Below are 21,006 nucleotides of genomic sequence, written 5' to 3' on the forward strand. Positions count from 1 at the left end.
CAAGACATGAGAACAGAGCCCTGCTCTGCGTTATCACGCCTCCCCCGACCCGACTGGAGCCGCTTCAAAGACGTGTAGCCCCACTACAGCACCCAAGGCCGCGGCCAGCCACCTGCATTATTTACAGCACAGCAGTAAACCTTAGTTTAAACTCAAGCGCCCCCTCGTAAACCCCACAACCCACCGGACTGTCTCAGACTTATGGCCCTGTGCAATCAGGACACCCAACACTTTGACAACACACAGCGAAACATCCATAACCACTTCTAACAAGACAGAAAGACCTGTACCACCCGCCCCAGTCCCCGAAGCTTAGCCCCTCGACCTATGGTCCCGGTCAACAGATCACGAGTAACCAGGCCACGATATATTATCTCCAGACCCCTCACAAGGTGCATTCCTCCTGTGTTGCATTAACCTATTGAAAGATTTACTAAAGAGAATAAAACTGTAAATGACTGAATGACTGCAGTGTGCATGGCAGAGGGCAAGTAAGTCAGAAAAGGCATTCATCTCTGCCACAGGCCGCCTCGGCACACCAACACCGCCCGGATGAACTCAAAGCCGACCTGCCAGGCCCAGCCCAACACACGAGGGTGACCAGTGATGTCCTCCAGCCAAGACCAACCACACCGCAGCAGCACCTATAGTTAGTCGTCGCCACCCAATCCCAATGAACTTGTGCCCCCTATACTATGTAGGTTTTGATGACGTTTTTTGTAAATATATACGCCTGTCTTTGCTATTGTCAGACAGAGCGCTCTCGGAGTTTGCAGAGTTCTTTGCATGCCCAATTCTGATTGATAAACTCCCATTTACGCTCACCCGCACTCTGTCTTGGCCTTATTCCCATTTTGGGAGAGTCCTTCATTGTCTCTCATTGCGGGGAGGATCGTGCTGTTTGGGGACGCTTGCTTTCAGAACATAAGAATCATTGATTTGATAAATGTCTGCTAGTAATTGAAAAGTGAAATCCTTCTGAGCATGCAATGCACACTGGGTGTGGTGCTAACTTCATCTGTTGCAATAATCCTACCGTGCATATATACTCCTGTGGCCCACTTCGCCATCCTGGTTAACAAAGAGCAACTTTTCAATGCAGCTTGTAAATCAATTGTATATCGCGCCCACCACGGGTCACCGGGAGCGTGTTTTCTTACAGTGCACAGGATACATTTCAGTCTGGGGCAGAGCGCTTCCACAGCATGGTGGGCTTCAGGCCTTGAGGCTCCCCGGAATGGCGCTGCATGGCTCTGACTTGCTCAGCCCAATTTCTCCTCAGGCAGCATCCATGAATGATGGCATTTTCGCTTACGGTTTTGGTCTGTGAAGGATTCCCCACATGAACAAACAGTTTGATCCTGGTCAGATCACATCTTCCTTTAATGGTGATTCCTTGGAACCGCTAGCAATATGTAAATGGAGTAATTTTATCACAGAGGCAAGTCGTCCTTGTACTGCATTACTTGACCTTTAATAACCTGTCAGTAACTTCACTGCCCACCTCCTGCATCTCTTAATTCTGTTGTCTTTAATCTCTTTACTGTCTGACGTGGCATCACTTGCCCAGTCACCTGGGGTCGATCCCAGAGTCTCATCCTCTTTAGTATCTGTCTGAGCTCTGCCAGTCGGCGAGGAGCCTTTCCGATAGCGGGAGGAAATGGAGTGGCGCTGCGTCCTGAGAGCTGCCGGACCCTTCCTGCGCTCACTGATGGAGGTGAGACAGTAGACTCCTCCATCCCTGCCCCTAAAGTGCAGGCTGCATGCTAGCTGGATTGCCATGATTCTCTGTAGAATGAGAGGCGGGGACGAGCTCTGGGATCCTTCCTGCTCTGCACAACTGGCTAGTTCGGCACTGATTGAGATCCTTTGAACCCTAAATTCCTTCCCTTTTGGGTCGGGGAGCAAGGAGGGTCCATGGATGTGGCTTTATCCCACTCCCCCAATCTGAGTGGGACTGTAAGAGGCCCTCCACACTTTTCAAAGATTTGGCATGTTAATGCAAGCATTCTGAGCTCTCTTGCAGCTGGGCCCAGGCTTCCGGCAACCTGGTCTCTGCAGGGCATGGGACAAGGTAATTGATGAACATTGTATCACTTATAACACTTTCTGGACGGGTAGAGTTGGCATGGTGGATATTGTTGCAGCTGTAAGAAATGTCCGTGACTGTAGACTGCTAGGGAGACCAGGCAATGGCAGCCTTCACTCACTATTTCTGAAGCATTTACGCATACCAGTTGCATGAATCCTTTTTCTTTTAATATAGACTATTCTCGGGGGAGTTATCACTATCGAGTGCCTTTTTCTTTTAGATAAGTCAATCGTTTAAATGTCAGTTTGACATTTCTTTGTATCATAAATACATGATCTAACCCCAAACCTTGATACATTTGTGTTCCATCCTCGTAGTTTTTGAACCCCACGCATTAATTTCCTTCAATTACCTAAAATCTGCGAGTTCCGATTTCAGTGGATAACTACATTGAAAAGCCCTATTAAAAAAACAAGAATAAAACAACGTATACAAAGTGAAGGCCTACAATGTGTATAGCACTTGAAACGACATAACGCTGAGTTAGTCGGAACAATGAAAACACACGTATCCAGTGATACTCGTGTCGATTGGCCGTGATGCAGCCAATTAATGGTGACCTCTATGAAAGCATTTGAGTTTTATAAACTTTCTGCAATGTGCGTGCAACCCACAGGTCGTGATGACTAATTATACTCTCTGGGTATTACTTCAAGTTTTCAAAAAACAAAACGGGTTAGCACTTTGGCAAAAAACAGAATGCAATAGAGCATTTGCACCAAGGGCCCGCCTTCCTACCCAGCTACCCAATAATGGTAACGCGTGTTTCGTTGTAGACCCCACAATGCGTGAACTCAACACAGGGCAACATATCCCTGTGGAAGGGAGTGGAGGGCGGCATTTCGATGTCCTCACAAGATCTTTCTCAATGTGTATGGTTGGTCTCATGGTGACCTAATATGCTGGTGTTTTCTTTCCAAATTCACTATTAGCCTGAAATGTATTCTGATTTGCTCTTATGCTAGCCAAGACCATGCCATGTTACATGGGGATGTGTTTTGTGATTTATAAATTGTACTACCAAATGATAGTTGGATATTCTTCTGTTTCTTTCTCTTCTCCTTTTCTGGTCTCTTTTCCATTTTCTTCTTATTTATGTTGTGTTATGCATTGAGATGGTTTTTTCTTTTTCTTCTCTTTTGGACTCAATCTTGTGACCAGGTTTGTAATTTTATGAAGCTAGTCTATTTCTGATTGTATTGCAAACTTTATAGGTGAAAATAAAAAATGATCTGCAAAGGGCAATGGAGGGTGGTTTCACAATCCTACGAAAGGGCAAGCATCAAAGTAGACCCTTCAGTGAGAATAGGCAGCGCATTAGGGGCTGGATACAGACACTACAGGACTGGGGAACAACCAAAGCTCTGTCTAATGCGCTACAGTCGTCACTAGATACCACTAAACAAAGCTCTGTCTGCTGGGACAGGACTTTCCATGTGATCGCCTTCATTGCTTGCTGTTGAGTAGGACAAACTCCCTCTGAAAATTGCTGGTTAATACACCTAGGCCAGTCCCACCGCCCCCCAATCCAGGAGCTGCTGTCTGAGGTGGTCACCAAGCAAAAAAATGTGTGCTGTCAATCTGTTCTGTCCTTTGCTGCTTTAATAATCTCCCTCTTGATCAGGTTCATGAATTTGATCCAAACTGCTTTCTCCACCCAAAGACGCCTGCCCGCTTTCTCAAGTGTGGAGCCTGATTGTCGTCGTAGGGCCATGGTCTGCAACCTTTGGCTCTCCAGATGTTTTGGACTACAACTCGCATGTCCTAGCAAGGTGAGTCAAACAAGAGGGATCATATGAGTTGAAGTTCAAAACCTCCAGAAAGAGGTTGCAGACTCCTGGTATGGGTGCTAGTATTCCATCACAGGCTGAGTTGACAGGAGTTTCAACATCCATGGAATTCTCTCGGCTCTGTGCCATCAAACGGTTTCAGGCCACTCGTGGCCTCATTAGCAGTTCTTAAGATCGCCCCAATGTCGTCTCTGTACACTCCAGCTGAAGTATTGATTCACTGGCACAGGGATAAAATGCTCTGAATTTTTCTGAACAATCTACCGCTGTTTTCAATTTTCCATCGGCCATGTTGAACATTACTTCCAGAGCAGCAAGAGAAACTTTCAACGGGACTTCAGCCATCTCTGAACCGGCCTTCTTTTGCTTCATTAAAAAAGCTGCATCTGGTCGGGCCCCTGGATGCACTCTTTACGCGGTCGTGTAACTCTGTTTGGCCCATGAGGATGTGGTGGCGAGGAGACGTATCTCCCTACACACATGGTTTTGGGGGGGGTTTAATGATGGGGGGGGGGGGCTGTCTGATATGGTCCCTCGGCGGGCCAATGGCTGCCATGGCCTTGTGGGTGCCCAGGCTGCTTCATGCACATGGTAGGATGCCGAGCAGCCCCACAAACGCAGCCCAGCAGAACAATTACTCTGCGGGCTGGGTGCTGAAGGCCACAGCCTCCCCAGGGAGCCTTTAAACAAGGCTACTTTCGTGCATTATTTTGTTCCCCTTCCCACAGTTTTCCAGCAGTTCTCTCTAGACTCTTATCCCCTCCCCAGCCCATTCTTACACAGGGGACTACTTTATCCTTCTCATTTTCCAACATTCCATCCGGTCCTACGGTTACCAGAGCACCCTAGTGTCCATGTCTTTACTTCAAATTTTCCTTGAGGGGACAAGTATGGAACCCCGTCTAGTCGGGCCCGTAGGGGCCACAGCTACATACAAATGCAATGTTTACTACAGCCGTAAAGATCAAAGGGTTGGAAGAAAAAGCCATGTTCTCACTCTGCGCTACTATAACGTCATTAGTGCCTGGGGTGAGGATGCCAATACCAGATTAATAATGGTAGCCTTCATTACTTATTTTGACTCTTCCCTGTTTGTTTTTACGCCCCCTCACCATCCTGTTTGGGTTTTCGACTCTTGGTTATTTGTATCAGTAGCAACAGGCGGAAGACTGTTTAAACACTCCCTTTGTTGAGGACTGGGTTCCGGTTTCAGGTTATGGTCCCAACCTGCCGACTCTCCGGGTTTACCCGAGACTCCAGAGTTTGGCCTGCTTCTCCAGGGAAGAGCTTTGAGTCTCTGGGTTTTCTGGCAGTCCCATCAACTCTGCCCACGGCTCCATCTGATTGTTCTTTTTGTAGCCATTATTGGCCACTCGCATGGAGGTGCATGCGGAGACACAGTATTGCATGACAATCCCACCCATATCTGGCGTCCTCACCAATGTCCTCACACAGCAGCGTAGTGATGAGCTTTTTTTTTAAACATGTGGGTGGAGTCTTGCAGGGCTTTGGGCATGACATCAGGTGGCATACATATTTTTGTACTTCAAATGTAAACCGTCTGGTGAGGCCACACCGCATTCGTTTGGACTGCCTCTTCGAAGTCTGAACTCGAATTATGGAGATTTTCATTATCTTCTCGACGCTCTGGCAAAGTGTGCTCCAATGCCTGCATGGGCAGCACCATGCTTGGGAGGGCTAAAGCCCTCCCACTTTGAGTCCTCTGCTGTGACAGACAGTGCGCAGACTGCAAGAAGCTGTCCCATTTCTCACCTCACAGGGCAGTGCATTTACTCACTTTTGAATTTGAAAACGAATTGAATACACCGCTTTCCAAGGTGAGAAAACGGGTAACGTGACTGCAGCATCAGCAAACTTGCAGAAGACCAAGGCCTGCCCAGGCAATGATTTCCATTGCCCCCCCCCCTCCCCTGCCCCCTAAGTGGCAGCTAAATGATTAACTACTGGGCTCAGCGTTTAGCTGCCCCATGCCTCCAATGATGAGCATTGCTTTGTTTAACTAAATGGCCTGTGAGATGCAGAGGGATGGACATGGTAGGGCCTGAGCTGGTCAAACGGGTAAGAAAAAATAAGATGTTTGTATGTATGCAAGGATTGTATGAATGCGTGCATGCGCGTGGATCTGTATGCAAGGGGGTGTTTGTAAGTGCATGCATATGAATGAATGCTGTGTGAATGGTCTACATGGGTGCGCATGTGAAGGAGAATTGTGTGTGTGTGTGTGTGGCCAGCATATTTGGGCAAAGCGAAGCCAACTAGGGTGTTATGTGATCACGGTGTTGGATTAGGAGAGGGTAGTGCAATGGGGCTGGCACCTACTGTGGCATGGAATTTTGTACTGTCATTAAGGACAAAGCCAACATGAGTGGTCTTATATGGGGGAAGGGGAGGACATGCTTTCTTTCTGTGGCATGGCATTGTTTTACTGGTGTGAAGGTCGAAAGCAACATAAGTGTTATTACAGAGGTGGGGCGTAGGACATGTGTGTAACCTCCAAGACAATGTTTTGTTACTGTGACCTTATTTTACTGGCGTTGGGGGCAAATACAACATAAGTATTCTTATAGGGGGGGATTTGTGTAATGAAAAATCTTTGCCAATTTTATAGCACTTTTGCCAAAGCGCCGTGCAGAGAACATATTTATTTAAATTATCACTCAACTGAAGTTGGTACTCATTTATCAGCCTCAAATGGTTAAGACTGGGGTCTTGCTGGGATTTGAACCTGCGACCTGCAGGTAACTCTGCAGCAGCGAGTGCTCAACCCACTGAACTATCTGATAAGCTAGCCAGCAAGGACATGTTGCCTTACTGTGACATGGCTTTTAATTTTTTACTGCCATTAAGGCAAAGCCAACAGGAGCACGCTCTTAAGTGGCAATACTGGCATATATTGGCAGAGCCAGCATGAACATATTTTGTTGTAGTATTTCTGGCATTATGGGTAAAGCAAACATGAGTAATTTCTTATATGGGAATACTGCCATATATAGTAGCACTAAAATAGACCTGTTGGGCACAATATGAACATGTTTTTAATACTTGCAGAGTATTGACATATAGTGGTCAAAGCCATTATGAAAACGTGTTTGAAAATGCTCCTGTGCATTGTTGGTGACTTGGCATCTAATTTCCTGTCTTACCCTACAAAACAGATTGTGAACTGGCTTTTTACCTAATGTATCAGTGTATTGTCAAATTAACCATGTTAACACCTTATTTAATTACTCGGTGTGGAGAACCCCTCTTAATTGGTTCGCTCTCCGTCACTACGGAGCACCTGCGCATTTGGCGGGGGCAGAACAAGCCCTTCAGACTTCCCTTTGTGTGAACCCAACTACATTAGGTCCAGGCCCCACCTTTTGCACAATCCTGGTACGCCTCTGTTTAGATGGGGGTGAAAGATGCATTTAATGGGCCAAAGGAGCAGGTAATATCTATTGTACTACTGGACTAGGGGTGGGGGATCAACAACGAAAGAAGTTTAATGGCCCCACTTACTACCAGCTTTCAAAACTGCTATCCAGCCCCCCCTGCTTGAGATCTGTCTGACATCTCGTGTGCTGCCCATCGATGGATGGATGGATGTCTGCCCCTGTGTTCTGGTGTTTTCAGAATGGTCGGTGAACACTCCCCTTTGGAAAGGCGTGATGTCCCTTCCTAGGTGCATTGTGCGTGCTGGATGGGTGCAAACTGCTCCTGTGCGGTGTAACCCGTCTCGGGCACAATTGGCCTCGGTCTGATATGGTCCCAAGCAGGTCAACCACCCCCCACCCTCCTCACGTTGAAGAGACAGTGATTCAGTTTGTACTTTGCACAACCGCAACCTACATGTCCTAACTTGGTCGTTCTGTGGGAAAATGTCACCTTGATTGACTGACGGAAAGATGCACGCACATGCTTCCCGCTGGGGGATATGGGACAGGTTTTTTTTTTGCTCCTCTGAATAAGGTTCTCTATCCTGGTGTCCAAGCCCCTTAGAATGAGGTAATAGAGCTTCATCCAATTCAGAGGAGAGCCCCGGTAATTAATGGTTTACAAATTATTCCAGTGAAATGCTTTAGGATTTTCTGAATTTCTTCCACAGTCCACTATCCACTTTGAGGAACCATTCTGAGAAGATCGGATCCTTCCTCGAAAGAGCCGACTGTTTAGGGCAGCGTGAGTGTCTAAGAACCATTTTTGGAGACTGGAAATCTGACTCACGTGCTTCTAAAGTGATGTGGATTCAAGATCTCCACAGCATGTCCCAACAAAAGAAAACTCTGGAATTTGAGAGATTCTTGGGAATTGACTTTTGAGACAGTCACACTTAACTCGTATGTATGCTTTGAATAGAGATTCGGAGGATGAGGGGAACGTTTTTGTTTTGGGCTGACTAAGCTGGTCATTATTGTGACATATACGTAGAAAATAATACAATGCTAATAAAAAAAATATGATCCAATCTGGCCCCACCTTCTCTGTAGTGGGGTTGGACAAAGTCGACCGGAGGACTCTTGAAAGAACACTTGGGCATGGTACCATGGAGACAATGACTTGGGCACCTGGACCATCCAAAGTGCATGCTGAGCCCCCACAAAACTCACTTTACACTCTCCTGCTTTACTTCTGTGCTGGCTCCTTTTCGCCCCATACACACTGCCCTTTGTCCCTCGTCACCAGAAGGGAAGGCATTGGTACTGGTAGGGATCCAATTTCAGCATATTTGGGGAGGGGGGTGGTGTCCTGCCTACAGCTGGGAAAAATGGAAGACTGGATAGCGGTAGGAGATTAACCGCAGCAGATATCCCAGGACAGGCAGCCGCTTCTTTCCTCTCCCCACTGATGGAATGTATCCATTAGCTGTGATGATTGGATACCGAGGCCTGAGCCTCATTACTACTTCCTCTTGGGTTGAGTGTGTAGTTGTGGGTTGGATTGCTTCATGGTCAGTGTGCACTTTTCACAGAAAGGCTGGGTTCACAGGGTCTTCACCCTGATGGAACGTGGGTAGCATTTAAAGGGGTTTGCAGTGGTTGCGGCGGGTCTCCTGATCAGGATTCACGTTCTGATCAAGGTCTTGCTTGGCTTCACTAGATGTTCGTCCAACATCTCGAACAGGCAACCTGAGGGAGCTGAACCACGAAATGTGCCCTGAAAAGCCGCTGAGCATCGTGCTGACAAAGCACGATTATGCAGATTGACGCGGGAGAACAAAGGCAACGAGGTGATGTTTCTGGCTGGATCTTGCCAGAGGCTGATGAAGGCGACTGCCTTAAGGCCCAGCAAAGGCATCCTGTAACCTGCGCTGCAACGCACACATTTAAGATCCCGTTTTAAAGAAGTTAGTCTAGCACTGGGGCTGCTCCGGGGTGAGGGGGGGGGCGCTGTGACAGCCTGAGGGGGGCCCATTTCACCCGAAAGTCCCTGACGCACCCCTGTCACCGCCATCACCGGGTGCTCACTACCTCACTAACTCAATCCTATGCCCCCCGCCATGTCCTCCTTTAGTTCCTTGTCCTTTGAGGAGACGTTTAGCGGATGTCTTGCGTCTCCTGTGCATGCAGCTGGTTTTATGCTGCCTCTGCTTCCTGTATGTGTGTGGGGGCGGGGAGTTGGCTCATCTGGTTTCATTCGTACAGTCACTGATGGAAGACTCTTCTTTACTCCTTCCTGTCCTGTCACCTCTCTTTTTAAGATGTTATTGGCAGTGACTATGTAATTGGAGTTGTGATGTAACGTTTTTGACTGAAAACTAGCAGAGCTCCAGTTACCTACTGAATTTCTTAGTACGTAATGAAAGCAAGCAATAATAAAACTCCTTCTAAAGGTTAGTGTACAGCTGTCCTATCTTCTAGTTTGATACGCAAAAATGAAAGTCCCATTTAATATACATGGGTACACTTTCTTAACACAATTTATAACACGAAGTTTGTGTGAAGATCTCAGATTCACTGTTTTACCAAAGTGTGTGCTCCTCGGCACATCGTTTAATCTCACTGGGCATTGCCTGCAAACAGGGTATGCCTAAAAGGGACCTGTGCCCAGGGTGCCGCGCCGGAATGTCCGACTTCGTAGCCTGATGAGTACCTGCACGTTTTTCTCCATTTAAAGCACTGGTTGGCCCCCACATGCAGTCGTGTCCCCAGAAATGCTATTTAGGGTGATAAGAAGGGTCGAGGCGGTGCAGTTGTCTCAGGTTAAAGTAGGGTGACTACGGATAGCAGGCAATGGCAACGACCTACTATATGCAGAACATTTATGGATCTGGAAAGGAGATCCGTCCAGATCACATGCAAGCCAAGAAAACTGCTTTGATTTTTATAATGGCAGGTCTGAAGCAACGGAGTGACGTTCATGAAAGGCCCAGCATTCATAGGCCTGCTCTGAAGCTGTATACAGTAAATGTGTACACGCGAAAAGCCCTTCTGTTGAGGTCTTGGACAAATACGGAGACACCTGACCTTGTGATATTGAATTGACTGAGACTAGCTTTGCAGTACAATGAGCGTAACTCTCAGTTTATTTTCAAAGGGGCTTTCTTGTTTGGGTGGCCAGAAGGAACCCGATTGGATTTCTTCAGTTATCGCCAAGTAGCTGGACTCCCTTGGCCAGGAAAAATACTGAAAAAGGTGGGCACAACCCAGATGCCAGTGCATGTAGGAAAACGTTTACTCTCACTAGTCAGGGTTTTGGAACCGAGACAGCTTTGGCAGTCTGGGATGAGCTTCTACAGCGATCAGACACTGGCGAGAGGACCTTATTAGTAATGTTGGATCGGTCTACAGCATTTGACACTGTGGACCATGGTATTTTATTGGATACATTGAGGAAGGTTGGAAAAGTTCTGAACATTCCATTAAATGGTTTGATTAATTTCGGACTTGCTGGCAACATGTGAAGGTTGGGAGGGGGTGTGGGGTGGTGCCTGTCTGACTCCTTGCCCCAGAAATGTGGTGGTCCGCAGGGCTGGTCTCTCGCCCTTAATGTTTATTCTATACATGCAAACACCATTGAGCATCTTAAACAAACATAATGTCTGTTTTCAATTTTATGCCTACGATTTCCAGATTTTAGTGAAGCTGGGCAACTTAGAGGACTCTATTTACAGGGTAACGCAATTTCTGGAAGAAGTAGGCCCTTGGATGTCTGAAAACTAGTTACAATTTAACGGCTGCAAGACCGAAGCGACTTTGTATGTGACAGAACACCTCCTAAATTGGGACTCCTTGCTCCCCCCCCACATCCCCCTGGCATCCCCAAATGCCTTGCTTCAAATGCATCGAGGAGCCCGAACCTTATTTGTCATGACTGAAAATGAAACCATGTTCAATACAGATGGTGAACAGGCTGCTAGTTGCATAGAAATATCAATCGGCATCTGGCACCATCAGACGGAAACAACCACTTTCCAGGTGGAATCTAAATCCACTCGCTCACCTTGGTAGAAGTTCAGAAGATGACCAAAAACCCACATGCTACCAAATGGATCCATCAAAACCATTTGTGATTGGAACGATCTCCTACCATGGGAAAATGGGGACCAGTCTCCACAGTTTAGGTTTACTCCACAGCCGCGATTGTCACGATCAGGTGCCATGCTCAACCTGATCTTCTGAATGAGTAGATTGCGTTCAACTCAAAGGGTATATGGATGTCTGCTTGGACTAAGTACTCTGCTGAATTTCAGCACAGATTCCGCCTTGGCCGAGTACGTGATCAGCATTTTGGTAGCAGAAAGCAGTTTTCTGATGTTATGTTATTTTTACAGATTTTGATCATCGCACCCAGGTGTACTGTGGGATCCCCCCAGCAATGAATGGGAGGCGGATGAATCATGAACACCTGGAAAATGAGGAGCATTTCCTATAAGGTTCTTTTTTGTTTAAACGGTGATATTGAGTATTTCCTGTAGAGTACAATTCTCACAGGTGATTTCACAGCCATCCTGATCAGATGTTCATGTGGCCTTGTGTCTAGTGTCTTGCACCTGGTCCTCCACCATTTTGAGAAAACCCGAGTTTACTAAAGCAGTTAACTAATTGAAGGCTGCAGACGGTTTTCCTCGGATCTGAGACCTCACAAGGAGTAGAATGGTGGGGGGGGGGCAGTTGTAATGCCATGAGACTTGAAGTACTGAGCCTCTACTATGCTGTATGTCCGTCCACTGACCCCCATTTAGAACCTTCTTGTGGTGCCTGCAAAGTCCTTTGCTCTGGCTTCGCACATTCCAGGGAACCCTTTTAGATTAAAAATATCCCCGAACTCACAGGGCTCTCAACTTTTTGAAAAGGTGCAACATCAGAGGGGGGGGGGGTCGTCAAGACATTGGGGTCGTGTTCCGCATCACTTTTGAGTCAGGCTGGGGTGAGTGTGACTTGTGCTCGAATCAGGGAGAGGAATTGTCTACAAGATCATAGGCACCCAGGGGGTTGGGCGGAGGGAGGGGGGTGAGTGCAATTGCCCCCTCAAGTTTGTGTCCAACCCTCCCCTTCTGGTGGAGGACACTTTGGAACAGTCGCTAACGTTTGTCGTTTATCCAGCCAGAAGTAACTTTTTCAAAAACTTACTTTAGCCCGACCTTTCTTGTGGTCTTCAGCAATAATAGATAGGCCATGATGAGCCTTGTGGTGTGAGACATCGAATGTTGAAAGCGGGCTTCCCACATGATCCCACGGTGCATTCCCAAAGATGTTCTTAGCTCGTCAAACTGCTCAATTGAAATTAAATGCTTGGGCTGTGCTGCTCAGTCCTATGGGAACTGAGGCATGGGCTATTCTTCCAAGATTGCCCCTTTAAAGGAAGTATAATTAAAGCAGAGCTCTCTCCTGGTGTAAACATAGACTACACATTATTTATTTGAAGATGACCCATTAGGGCTTTTCTATTTTACTTTAAAGTATCCTGTCTCTCGTGGAGTCCATACTATTAGGTGGCTGATCTGTGAGTGATGTCTCTTCTTAAATGTATGCTGTCTCTTGATTGTATGCACTTCAAGCAGAACGACAAGCAGCACAACTGCACCAAGCATTGATGAGGCGCTTACTAGTTTCACGCATGCATTACCCAGTGGGAAGATGAAAGCCATCTCATATGATCCCTAAGGTGAGATGCTGAACTAGCCGTGAACGTGCCATTGTACTCTGGCACTCTGATTTATAATCTAAACATCCAAATGCTGGAGAAGAATACCAAATAGTGTGCAGGAAAGCTAGGACTTGAATATCTTGGCCCTTTCAGCTGATTTCTAGGGCATGGTGTAAATAAGCAGTAGAGGGTTAGTCCTTCACCCAAAGCCGTTCCTCCTGAATGTGGGGATGTTCACAGGATTAAACGGGACCGGGAAAAGGCTCTGATCTGCAGTGATCTCCCTCCCCACTGACAACTCCAAGTTCACACAATGAGTAATATTCCAAGTGCACAAACAAAGGGAGCGAAAACCTTTAAATGCAGCATGGGGGTTGGAGGGAATGGCTAACGGGCAGAATTATTGCTGGTTTACCAGATTGGGCAGCAAAAGTGCCGACTAGGTACAGAAATTACAAGCTACACCAATCCTGCTCTGGTTTCCCATACATGCATGCCTCGGCCCAGCACCTATCGGCGTCCATGCCCCACCTCCTTTGTCCCCTCCTCCCCTTGTGTCCCAACTGTCAACGTCAATCTTAAGTTTTCCATTCTGGATAAAACATGTGCTCAAATGTCAATGCCACAAAACACCAAACCACCGCACAAGCACTCAACGCATCGATTTCACTTCCCTGGCCCTCCATCTCACCACTCCATTTTTAGCACCACCTATAAGCCAAATCCAATGCATTGGAGTACAGGTAGGAGAGATGGCAGTGACACACAGCTGGGTGCGTTATTTACCCACCCATTGACTGCCCATGTCCATGCTAATCCCTATAGCAATTTCCACCCACTTCCTGCCCAAAAACTCATCTTTCTGGGATCTCTTTTGAGCTCGCTTTATCAAGAAGTATCAAACTTTAGCGTGCTAGTGTTGGTTGTGCATAAGCGGTCTTCTGAGAGTTAATGGCTTAATTGTCGCTGTTAAAAGCTACTGATGTAATAATGTTTTAACCAAGAGTCCCTTCAGTCGCCCGATTTTGATCACTTCCATGAACTGAAATCCTATTAAAAACCAGCAACGACAAAGCCAACAGTTTTGGCTTGAGGTATTAGATGAGCATTTGCCAGGTGCTGTCATGCTCAGGTAATCGCTTCATTTGTCACTAGTTCCCATCTTATGGCTAGATGGTACATTTATGTCGGTGCCTATCCCATGCGTACTCAAACTGCCAAACTGTTGGCTTTGCTAATGCTTGTATTTTTGGCAGATCACTTGCCTCAGTCACCAAAAATGTGCAGATATGCTCAATACAAGACCACTTTACTGTGTTCCATTGTTATTACATTAGTTTGAAATAACACTTATAACGCTTACAAAAGGGAGGTATACAGCTTGAACATGGGAAAAATAGTGTAGTAATGTATAAAGATTTGATGGAACTTAATTAGAGATTTGTATACTCAAAGCCGGCTTGAAAGAACGGAGTGGGCACGTCAATGCATAATGTGGCTGAGGAGCAATTCATGGAGCATTGGGCCGGTTCTTGAAGGTACCTTATGAAGAGGAAGACTGGATGGTGACTGCAGGCTTTTAATTTAGTTTCATTTTTCATTGAGATATATTTGTGGGATCACTGGTAATGTGGGGAGTAGCCCCCAAATCAACAGCGCTAAACAAATGGACCTTGATATTCTATTTAGCCCTGTCTATGGCTCATCTAGAACCAATGACTCTCTTCCCCTTGAGCAATGTTAAGCAACGAACTAGGCCAGTGTACAGAAAGAATATATATTTATTGTTTGATTAATATTTGCGCACACGGCACTTTATCTGGGGCACAAAACAAAGCTTCAATAAAGACTTCCTTTTTGGCAATCAACATTAAGAAAGAAAAGAAAACAGAAATTGCACCCCATGTGTTTTTACTTTTGGGTATCATGGAAATATAACACAGTTCAGATAAACGGTTCAAGCCTTCGATAGCCCACAAATTCCTTAATGTCAACATTAGAAAGTACCTTTGAACATTACAAGGCCATGAGCATTGGCATTCCTTGATGGTTTAGATTTAAATCAAATGCAACATTTTTCTATTTGCAAAAGCAATTTCACACATGCAGCGCTTTGCATATTTAATTTCCCTGCCCAATTGTAAATGCTAGCAGTTTTGAAAGCACAACAGACTAGAGCCCTTCTTCGTTCACCCCTATGCAATGCAGAATCTCTTCTACCAGGAGTCACGTTCTCACTCTGCAGGGAGTGTACATTTCAATTGTGGACTTCATTTTATTTAATTGTAGACTAAACACTTTTCTGCCGCAACTCGCAGAAACACGAGTATTCAGTTGACCGCTTGGAATCCCTCTACGGGTACAAGAGAATGGGCAGCAATAGTGAATGTGTTTTTTAATGCACCCCTCCCTGTAGGGACTGTTGGGGTTGGCAGAATAAATAGGAGAACCCAATTACTTTAACAGGCTATCACCTTATTCACACAGGAACAATGTTTTTGAATTTCAACAAAATCGCCACGTGTAATTTGACTGTGTGGGAATTCATGAAATTGTTTAATAAAATGCTAAGCATTTATTCTAACCGGCCCACCCAATCAATAAATGGAAAATGTAATCCTGATTCAAACAAGGCTTGGGTTGGACAAGTTGCGTATATAGAATGTCTCTTATTTTGGTGTTCAGGAAAGGCATCAGCATTTCTGGACCTTCTCTTGGGGGGGGGGGGGGTTCTGGTCAGGCACTTGAGTCATGGATAGCCACCAACATACATCCCTCTATTTGGCCCTCCTTGCAAAGATCCCACCCTCTCTTCCTGGTCAATAGTAATTCTGCAGCAATTGTCAGTAATTCCACCGGGGTAGTCTAAGGCAATTGTCCCTGGCAATGTTAAATCTGCATCAATCTTTCAATAGTTGCACCCAGATGATTTTTAGGCAGTTCTTTTCCATCTCCCATTATGTAGCACCTTTTTAACCTCAATCACACTGCCAAAATATTAGAATTAGGAGGTTCTAGCTTATTTATCCTGAATTTTGATTGGACCCCTACGGTTATTAAATGGTACTATGGAAGGGATGCATCCACCCACTAGGGTTTTCATTTCTTGCACATGTCATTTTTTCACTGGAAATGTCAAACATTTTACAAATAAAAATATATACATTTTGAGATTCCTTTCATCATACCGCACTTGATGAACTATGCCTCATTTCGGCATGTTAGTTGCATGTCCAAATGCCAGTGTTCTTGTAATTGACTCAAAAAGAAGTCACCGACCCAAAATGTTCTAGGCTGATATCTGATTTAATGAGCTACCACCTCCCCAGCTTCTGGACATTTTCTGGGGAGCTAGGAACACATTTTAAGTTGGCGCTTGAGATCCCCAGGTCGAGTTTTTCTACAAGTTGTGGCAACAGAACCGCTTTGGGATAAGCTTAAAAAAGTTATTTTTCTGCAATATACAGTTTGCAAAGAAAATTGACAAAATAGGATTTTCCCTGTAAATCTGTAGTGACAGAACTACTTGCGTATGATTCTGACCATCAAGCAACACACTAAGTTTCATTTCTTGTTGGAGGTTTTGTTTCCCCTCTGAACAGTTTGAAAGCACAACAGACATTTCATAATACTTTGGATTGAGAACCCTTCCTCCTTCGCCCCTATGTAATGCAGAATCTTTTACCATAAGTCACTTTCTTACTCTCTGCTGTGTACATTTCAATTAGGAACCTTACTTTATTTCGTTTAGCAAGACACTTCTCTGCACCGGCACCAAAAACCTTGACATTAGGTGTACATGTATCACCCCTCTGCTTTAAGGCCAGGTCTGAGGAATGGTTAACAATTAGGAATTTTGTTTTTACACAAGGACACACCTTCCCTTGGGTTTGCGAATGAAATTAGGAATAACAACTCACTTTAAATGACTAAATATTATTCATACTGGGATCGCTTTTGTTAATTTCAAATGTTAACAAAATCACTTCGTTATTTAGCTATAGGGGAAATTGAATTATTTTGTAAAATGCCAAGGGTCTACTTCCATACCCCTACCAATTAATTCAGGGGGAAGGTATTCAATCAAACAAATCCCCCACACTTGGCTCAATTAGACACATTACTTATATAGAATGTCTCTGGGGCTTGCGCTCTGGGAAGACATCAGCATTTCTGGACCCTCTCTTGGGGGAAAACGGGGATCTGGTTGGGCACCTCAATCATGTAGAGCCACCAGCATTCATCCCTCCATGTGGCTCTTCTTGCAAAGATCCAATCATCTCTAGCGTTTCCCGATTTCCTTCAGCACTCAGCAATTCCACCCCAGGTAGTGTCGGGCACCTTCCAGACAAGTCAATTCTGCAACCCTCTTTCTGTATTCACCCAGGTGATTTTAGGCAGCTCTCCACCCCTCTGGTTTGTACATCCACTTTTTAACCTCAAAACCACACCTTTGTAAAATTTTAAATTGGGAGGTTCTAGATTATTAACCCTGAATTATAACGAGCCCCATGATGTCCTATCCACCCCCAAAGCCAGCCAGTCTGCGGATAGGCTCGCATAGTTATGTAGGTGAAATGATGGTAGGGATGAATCCACCCACTGGAGTTTTCATTTTCACTTTTTCACCTAAAACGTCACTACATGGCAAGTGTATCTTATAAATTAAATAACAATGTCCACATATTTGTTCCCCCTAATCATGCCACACTTGATGAAACTATTCCCATGTTTGCACGAGGTTGCACGTTCAAACTACTTTTTTGTGGTTTATTCAAAAATTATAATTATGAACTTGAAATGTTCTCCGCAGATATCTAACTTATTAAGCTATCCCACCCTGAAATCACTGCTTTGTGACCTTTTCTGGTGAGTTAAGAACACATTTTAGGTTGGATTTCTTGACCCCAACTGTCACATTTTGATAAGGGTTACTTCAATAAATAGGCCTGTTAAACATCTTTTTAGTGATACTTGAACCATTATTGTGTGACTTAAGATTCTTGAGAAAATGAACAAACTGTCCATTAAAACTAATGGAATCGTCAAACATATATGCAGATCCTGACTTTCATTTCAGTTTCATTTCTCCTCAGTGCATCTGCTCCAGGTTCTGCTGCTGCAATTAACCCATCACCCTTATTTCCATTCAGATGGCCACCCTGTTTATCTCAGAACAGGCCCCAGTAAAAATCCTTCATGGTCTGAGTGTTCGGTATAGAAACTGAGCCCTTCCCAGGAAATGGAAACAAAGTCATGCATCTAGAAACATACTATTATGTTTGAAGGTTACATTTCCTTGGGCACCTGATGCCATCTGTTTGTTTGTAATATAATTGCGTCTTGCTGCCACTTAATTTTCTCATGATCGGTTAATTTTTGCAAGGGACATTTTAACTGCATGCGTTTATTATTTCAGCTGCAAAATGCCCCCACTTCCAGGATTGTTTTGTCTTTGCAAATGCCATGCCTTCCATGTATAATAAGCCTTTAAAACATGTTTTGGCTTTGTCAATCGTATGCAAGGCCCAATCACCAAGTGGATTTCACTTTATTTGAAACAGTGTTAAATGATGTGGCAAATGTGAATGGAATGTTGCCTTTTCAGTTTCACATTACACCCTGCATGTTTTCAATGCCCTACAATTTTTAAATGCAGTTTCCTTCTTGGGCAAACTATATCCCACAATTGATTTAAAAGCTGCAGCAATGAAATGAGTGTTCAACTTGCCTCAATGCTTTTGGACGTGTTTTGGGGAGTTTGTTTAAACTGACAGTTACCTTGAATATTTTACTTAAAGCTGACCTTTAAATTTTCTTAAACCTATTCTGAACTTGCATATTGTCGTGTTACTTCACACAAACAGCTGAGTAAAATATATACATGATTAAACCAATGCTGGCTTGTTCCTCACGCCCCAGATTTATTTCTGCTCATCTTTGCCCCCTTTCAAATTGATTTCTAGATATGGCACTCTGCCCAAGAGGGCTAACTTCTGGAAGGAGTGGGGTGCAGTAGGGCAGGTAAAACTGTAGCAGATACGTTTTTCATATGGAGGAAAAAAAGCACACCCACAGACGATGAGCCTTGTGAAGCAGGCAACATCTCTCGAAGTTGGGAATGCTCATGGGAGGAGGGTAATTTATGTAGTGTCTACATGCATAAGTTACTTCAGGGCACACTGGCAAGTTTTGAAAAGAAAAATATAATCTAACTGAACAGGATAAAGAGTACAAAATGCATTGGCAACGCCTACAGTCTTGGCTTTTTTGTGCAGGCACGGGATGGGCACTTGCTCATGCATTGCCATAATTAAACTAATTGGCCATTAATGGTGGCTGCTTCAAAATGGTATGCCTACCTTGGCATATAACAGTGGTGCCTGGCAAATGCCTAATGTGTATACTCCAGCCAAAACTGTTGGCTTGGCCAGTGCTTGTTTTTAACAGTATTTCAGTGCAAGGACAAGCATACAGATTACAAATAAAGTGGCTAAAGGCACGCTTAGTTAAAACAACACTTTATTTTATTTTTTTGCACCAGTATCCTGTTTACAGCTCCATTTAAGACTCAACTCGGACTGCTTTGATAAATGTAGCTGAAGCAGATCTAGCTGAAACTAATCCCAGGAAGATGTGTTTTCAATTTAAGCAGGAAGTGGGTCGGAATGACCATACGGAATAACATGGCACTGGGCAGGTAATGAATAGGAAACAAACAAATGCCCACAAGTGTAGGGTCCCTACTGTGGCAAGTCAGACTTAGGAGACTAACAAGAGGACATGTTCCCAAATGCTTTTGCTTTATTGTAGCAAAGAAATGCCTAGTCTGTCCCTATTTCTATAATGGTGGTTCCCTATTCTGAAAATGAACGAGTTCTAGTCAGGACGCCTTACAGAAACAAACTCCATCCTCTGTCCAAACCTATTCTTTCTTACATTTCTAGCCCTACCACTAACAACCTAGGCTAGATATTTGTTGTTTCTCTTCCCTCTCCCCACCCTTTCTTGGCTTAGACTGGCTGGTGCGAGCCCCCTGCCCCCAATTACCACATGTCTATTTCTAGTGCTGGTAAAATTACACATGGGTTCTGGTTTTCTGGAACAGGATATTCCTGACTGTCTCACCTGTGTCCTGTTCAATTCAACAAGTTCATTTCTTAATTGCTGCACTTGTATTTGTAGATCGGTAAATCTTGTGCTACATGGCTTGGGTCACTTCATGAATTTTATCTCTTGTTAGACTCCCCATGCTGTTGTAGTGTCTTGGGTTCCTAGTTTTCTCGGTCCGGCGTGGGCTGACTGGCTATTCAGCCTGTCTCTTATCGCAGTCTGCAGCCCTCCGTGGGTTGTTTCTCAGTCTTGGCTGGCCTTTCTGGTCCTTCAGACCTGACCCATGGCTTTGGCCCCCTCAGGTGGTCCGTTTCAGGGTCACTCCTGCAGGGTGTTTTCATCTCCCTTGTTTGTTAGGCCGGCGCGGGCCCTTTAACTCTTCAGCCTGTCTCTGATTCCCGATCTACTCATCGGTTTGCTGGATATTGGTGTCTCTCAGCCCGGCATGGGCTACCTGGCCTTAGTGGCTGTGTGGCGTATTGCCCTAGCCCCCTCGTGGGGTACTGGAGTCGCTCAGCACAGTGTGTGCTATTCAGCCTGACTGGCCAAGTGTGTGGCATATTGTGCTCACCCCCTCCTGGTGTGCTTCAGTACTTTAATACTTTCCTGTGTCGGCTGCATACCAGGAACTCTGCGGCATTGCTTGTTGGGGTCGAGGCTGCTCGGTTTGCTGCAGAACCAGACCTGCGCGGTCTTCTGCTCTCTTGCAGCGGGTTCTCTGCTAGGCTTTGTTGCTTCTGGACGCTGGTGGTAGTTCGGTCTCCCACTTCAGGGGATCTGGGCTCCTCAGGCTCTGTTCTACTGGGATCGGCAGCATTCTGCGGGTTCAGTGATTGCTCCGCCCACCACATAGTCCTGGATAGTCCTGTTTTCAGGATCAACCCACGTATGCTGGGTGTGGGCTCTGGCTTGCTCCTCCTC

The 21,006-nt window shown here is 45.3% G+C and overlaps 1 protein-coding gene across 2 annotated transcripts in view; it reads left to right on the forward strand.

Annotated features, from left to right (window-relative positions):
- Window positions 1–21,006, forward strand: part of RPS6KA1 (ribosomal protein S6 kinase A1) — a 918,695-nt gene that overhangs the window by 284,162 nt on the left and 613,527 nt on the right. Inside the window, exon 1 of one of the 2 annotated variants that reach the window (XM_069622863.1) lies at window positions 1,622–1,717. The exons of the other annotated variant lie outside the window; for it this stretch is intronic. Coding sequence (XP_069478964.1) covers window positions 1,661–1,717 — 57 coding nt within the window. The 5' untranslated portion in view covers window positions 1,622–1,660. Of the gene's footprint in view, window positions 1–1,621; window positions 1,718–21,006 lie in introns of those variants that run through there. 2 annotated transcript variants of the gene reach the window in all.

The sequence above is a fragment of the Ambystoma mexicanum genome, chromosome 11, assembly GCF_040938575.1.
Source record: "Ambystoma mexicanum isolate Mex_15411 chromosome 11, UKY_AmexF1_1, whole genome shotgun sequence".
Classification (NCBI taxonomy): Eukaryota; Metazoa; Chordata; class Amphibia; order Caudata; family Ambystomatidae; genus Ambystoma; species Ambystoma mexicanum.